Raw genomic sequence first — 4,967 nt, 5'->3', positions numbered from 1 at the left:
AAAAAAGTACCTTTTGAAATACTTTGTATGGGTCATCCAAACAGAAAAGTGCTTTTAACTCCAGCCACCCTCAAACCACAGATTGAAGACCACTCCCTTCAATGGACAATAGAAAAACTTTCACAACTAGCAGCACCAACTGGACCAGGCCAAGCTTCTGAGGAAGGAACAATTTTCAGGGATTCATTTTAAATTGGATATTCCTTAAAGAGGAGTGCTTGAGTGAAGTCTCAGCCTATTTTGTAATTCCTTTATCTATAGCTACAAAAATTGAAACAGAGAAGAGTACAGGGAAGAAAACCCTTAAAAGATTAGTTGAAATAAACTGAAAAATGAAATGAACAGAGGATAAAATATGAGAACTTTAAAACTAATAGTAATCATGAGGGTGAAAAACCTTTTTAATGAGATAGTTGCAAGAACTGTTTCTTTGCAATCTTTTACTTTTTGCAATGACACTAATTTTCACCACCCTCACCCTAATTACAATGATCTCCATTTTAAATTTAACAACCTAGCTAGGCCAAGTAATTACCACAATTCATTATTCTAAGACAAGTGCTGCCATTCATTAAAGTCTATAATAACTCATCTTTATTCACAACCATTTAAAAAATGAATACATAAAATTAAGATCTGGATCTTATTTTGATATTCATTAAAACCAAATATTGCTTTTGGAGTCAAGGAATCTCCAATGAGTTCTGTGCCATATAAGATGCAAAAACCACTAACTGTTTGTTTTGCAGGAATTACAATACCATCGACTCCTGATTCTTTTGTGAACGTAAATCCAGACCACATTGGATTCTACCGGGTGAATTACGATAGTCAAAACTGGGCCAGGCTGAGCGCTCTTCTGGTCAGCAACCACAGAGTGAGTGTCGTGACATTAACCTGTCTGGTGGGTCTCTTGCAGAGGTCTGTGGAGACTGCTTTTTCTGCAAATTATATATTCTTTATCACTCTATTCCTCTTTTCACACAGGATTTTTCAGCTGCTGACCGTGCAGGGATTTTGGATGATGTCTTTGCTTTAGCAAGGTAAAATAATTCCCTGCAGAGATTTCAACACAAGTTTTTCACTTTTCATTGCCTATTAATTAGAACTAACTCAACTCAGGTGGTTGAAAGAAAATTCCTGAATTGGTTACAAGCCTTAGTTGTTCATTGGCTTATGTTGTCCTCCAAAAGGGGCAAATCCAAGTATGTACTGACAACATGACAACGTGCAGTACCAATGTAGTCAAGAGAAATGCTCCCCTATAGCTCAGCAGCAGAAAAAAAAGGACTTTAATTGCACAGGTCTTAGAAATGGGTGTTTTTGGCATGTAAGTAACAATAATAGAAGCACTCCAGAAGTTAGGTGTCCAGAAAATCAGAGGCATGCCTACAATGCATAGCATGGCATTAGGAAGTTACCACCCCAGCTATCATGTTTACAAACTTTCTTGGAAACTTCTAGGTCTTGTACCTAACCATGCTGACACAGTTAAAACTTTAGGCAACCTCCTGTGACAGCCTGTAAATCTGAATTTCCTCAGCCTTTCAGGTTATCTCCAGAACTAGCAATTCCTTTTCATGTGACAGGAGCTGATGTAGTCAGTTGAGAGCTGCCCACTTCTGGGCACACTGGGCTGCTGCACAACGTGAGCATCAGTGAGAGGTCCTGCGATTAGGTGTTGACTGACAGTGGTCGTCAGTGGTCTCTTTGGAAAACACCTCCCCGGTTACATTCCAGACTATTTTCCCCATCTCAAAATTTATTATTTCAGACTTTCTAAAATAAATAGTGTTCTAATATCTTTAAAGAAGAAAGTTCTTAAAATTCATTAAAATAACAGAAGCTGTTTTCTCCTCTCCACAGAGCGGGACTCATGAATTACTCTGTTCCCCTGGAGCTCACTAGATACCTAACAGCTGAATCAGACTATTTACCCTGGCATAGAGTTATATCATCTGTAACTTACCTCGCAAACATGCTTGAAGATGACACAAATCTCTATCCCCGGTTTCAGGTGATGAAGCAAAAAAAAAAACCCCAAACCATTCCTGCGTGGGATGACTGGATCTGGCAGTTCAGGATCTGTAACAGCAATAATACTGAAGTTCAAGTGATTTTCAGTGTTGCTGAGGCTATCAGTATTTACTTTTTGTTACCGCACTCTTTAAAAAATGGCTGAAAATTGCTTAGTACTGTCTCTGAATTACCTGGATTCTCACTTCAGGACTATGCACTTGGAGGAAAGAAATTATGCCTAAATATTTTCATAATCCACCACCATAAATCACAGTACAAATATTTGGTAGTCAAGGCTGTCCTACATCCAATAAAGAAGTACATATAGGGCAGCAAAATCTCTGACACCTGTCCTCAGCACAAAGGATGGCTATAGCTCAATGTGGCAGCGAGCAGGTTTGTTAGTTGACCTAACATGCTGAACATGATTTAATGGTCTCTAAAATAAGTATGTCCTGAACTCAGCACTGTCTCTGAAAAACAGTTGTGGCAGAGTGTCCTTGCTGTACCCCAACCTTCATTTAAGAGCACAGACAAAGCTGGAGAGAAGCAGGTTGCCTTTGTCCTGTCTGTGCATCAGCATTGCAAGCATTCAGACTTGGTGTGCTGTGCTGACCTGGACAGATGATGGGTGTGCATGTTTGTGCTACTTTTTGTTTGAGAGATGGAAGTTCTGGGAAAAGTGAAGGAGAATAAACTATGAACACAAATATATTGCTATTTAAAGAAATCCACACAAGTAACCAACCCCCTTTTTCTACTTCAGGAATATTTTCGCTACCTGGTAAAACCCATTGTGGATCAACTGCACTGGAATGATTTTGGAAGCCATTTGGAGAGGTTGAATGATCTTTTTTTTTTCCCCTTCTCATATTATTGATGGATTCAAAGAATGCTAAGCAGTAGAAAAATATCTTTCTCTCTCTCTCTTTTAAAGGCTTCTACGTGCATCTGTTCTAGACTTTGCCTGCAGTATGGATGACACAGAATCTTTGAACAACGCTTCTCAACTATTTGAGCAATGGCTACAAGAAAAAACGTGAGTGCTTACAGCTTTTGTGGCTGGTGAAGAACATGGCATGTGACTTGGTCACAGATCTTAAACAGGAGAAGGGGAAGAATATTCAAGTGCTGTTTCTTTGTTTTAGTATTCCTGCAAATCTCCGACTCCTGGTGTATCGCTACGGGATGCAGAACTCGGGCAATGAGTCATCGTGGAATTACATGTTCAGGAAATACCAAGAAACTCCATTAGCTCAAGAAAAAGAAAAGCTTCTGTATGGCCTGGCATCGGTGAAGAACATCACCCTTTTGGACAGGTGATTTAAACTCACAAAGATCTTTATCTTCCTACAGAAGCAAGTGGTCACTGTTTGCTCATTCTCCTCTCCTCAATCCTGTACTGTCATTTTTGTCAATTACAGCACAAGGAATGCACCACATTTTCAAGACAAGTTATCTGAGATTGTATCATAGGAGGAAAAAAGCCTTACTCCTTTAGTGGAAAGGTATTGAACACATGGTAGTTTCTGCACACAATCAACAGCCTTCAGCTCTTCCAACAGTGCCTTCACACTGTATAATTTTAGCTACCTAATAGTTAAGCATCAGGAGAAAATTAGCCTTCTATGTTTCCTCTTTAATCAGTGAAGGGAGGCAGGATCTCCAGAGCACTGTTAATCCCAGACCAGGAAAGTGACTTGAAATCAACGGGAAGAATTGGTTTTGGGTGTTGCCAGTCACCCTCCATTGCCTACAGAGGGCGTTTGCTTACACTAGATGTCTACCTCCTAAGTAGCTAAAATTAGGCAAACAACCTTGAGCAATTGTTACTAACAGTCCTATGAAAGCATCCATGTGAAGCTGCAACGCTCCCTGAAGTGCTGTGCAGAGGTACTTGAGCTAGAACCAGAAATGACAGAATCACGGAATTGCCTGGTTTGGAAAAGACCTTTAAGATCATCGAGTCCAATCATTAACCTCACGCTGACAAGTCCTGACTAAACCATGTCCCTAAGCACTATGTCTACACAACTCTTAAATACTCCAGGGATGGGGACTCTACCACTGCCCTGGGCAACCCCTTCCAATGCCTGAGAAACCTTTCAGGAAAGAAACTCTTCCTCATATCCAATCTAAACTTCCCTCAGCACAACTTGAGTACATTTCCTCTTGTTCTGTCACTTGTTACTGATGTATTCACGCCGCCGTGGTGGTGATGGGAGTCTGGGTACTGCCCCAGGCTGGTCCAGCTGTTGGACTGGGCAAGCATCTCCCCAGGCTGCCACTCTGAATAGACACACCAGCTCCTTTAAGCTTATTTAACTCTGCATGTAGTTGCATCACACAGCAGAGATGCAGGCAAACATCTTCGCCAGGGACATTCACCACTTTGTTGGAGCCCTTTCTAAATATCTTAAGAAGGAAGAGTTTCTGCCTAGAAGAGTTCCAAGTTTAAACAAGATGAAACAAGGAAGTACGGGAGGTTCAGGAAAAGTAAATATAAGAGCTAGAGTAATTAAAATAGTGGTAGTGGTAGGAGGTAGCTGTATTCCTAAATTCTTGTGACCACAATGACCATATTCTAAAGCCATTCAATAACTAATCACTAACATGATTAAGACATGAATTAATTAACTAGATCAGCCTATATTTGCAGAAAATAAAATTAGCCCTAAAGCAGGGAGAACTTGTCTCTTAACCTAATATTAAAATAACAAGGAAGGAGAAAAGAGCAAATAGATTGAGAAAGTTGTCTCTTATATGTAGGAAAAAAGAGGACAGTCCTAACTCCCAGCACACAACCACTTAAGGGTGTTCTGCAGCTGAAGCCATGACCATGCTACTCATCTTGCAAATGTGTGTGCTGAGGGACCCCTCCACTCTGTCAGCAAAAACCATTTGTGCTGTAACAGGAAGTAAAACTGCAGCACTGTCCTGGTTTTGCT

At 40.4% G+C, this 4,967-nt stretch overlaps 1 protein-coding gene across 1 annotated transcript in view; it reads left to right on the top strand.

The window, feature by feature from the left end:
* Positions 1 to 4,967, top strand: part of ENPEP (glutamyl aminopeptidase) — a 37,243-nt gene that overhangs the window by 30,310 nt on the left and 1,966 nt on the right. The window contains exons 12-17 of the mRNA XM_010168363.2: positions 750 to 877; positions 988 to 1,043; positions 1,867 to 2,017; positions 2,786 to 2,859; positions 2,957 to 3,058; positions 3,168 to 3,338. Coding sequence (XP_010166665.1) covers positions 750 to 877; positions 988 to 1,043; positions 1,867 to 2,017; positions 2,786 to 2,859; positions 2,957 to 3,058; positions 3,168 to 3,338 — 682 coding nt within the window. The remainder of the gene's footprint in view (positions 1 to 749; positions 878 to 987; positions 1,044 to 1,866; positions 2,018 to 2,785; positions 2,860 to 2,956; positions 3,059 to 3,167; positions 3,339 to 4,967) is intronic.

The sequence above is a fragment of the Antrostomus carolinensis genome, unplaced genomic scaffold (genome assembly GCF_000700745.2).
Source record: "Antrostomus carolinensis isolate BGI_N321 unplaced genomic scaffold, ASM70074v2 scaffold975, whole genome shotgun sequence".
Lineage (NCBI taxonomy): Eukaryota > Metazoa > Chordata > Aves > Caprimulgiformes > Caprimulgidae > Antrostomus > Antrostomus carolinensis.
Note: the sequence above shows the minus strand (reverse complement) of the source record. Positions and strands in the feature narration are given on the sequence as shown.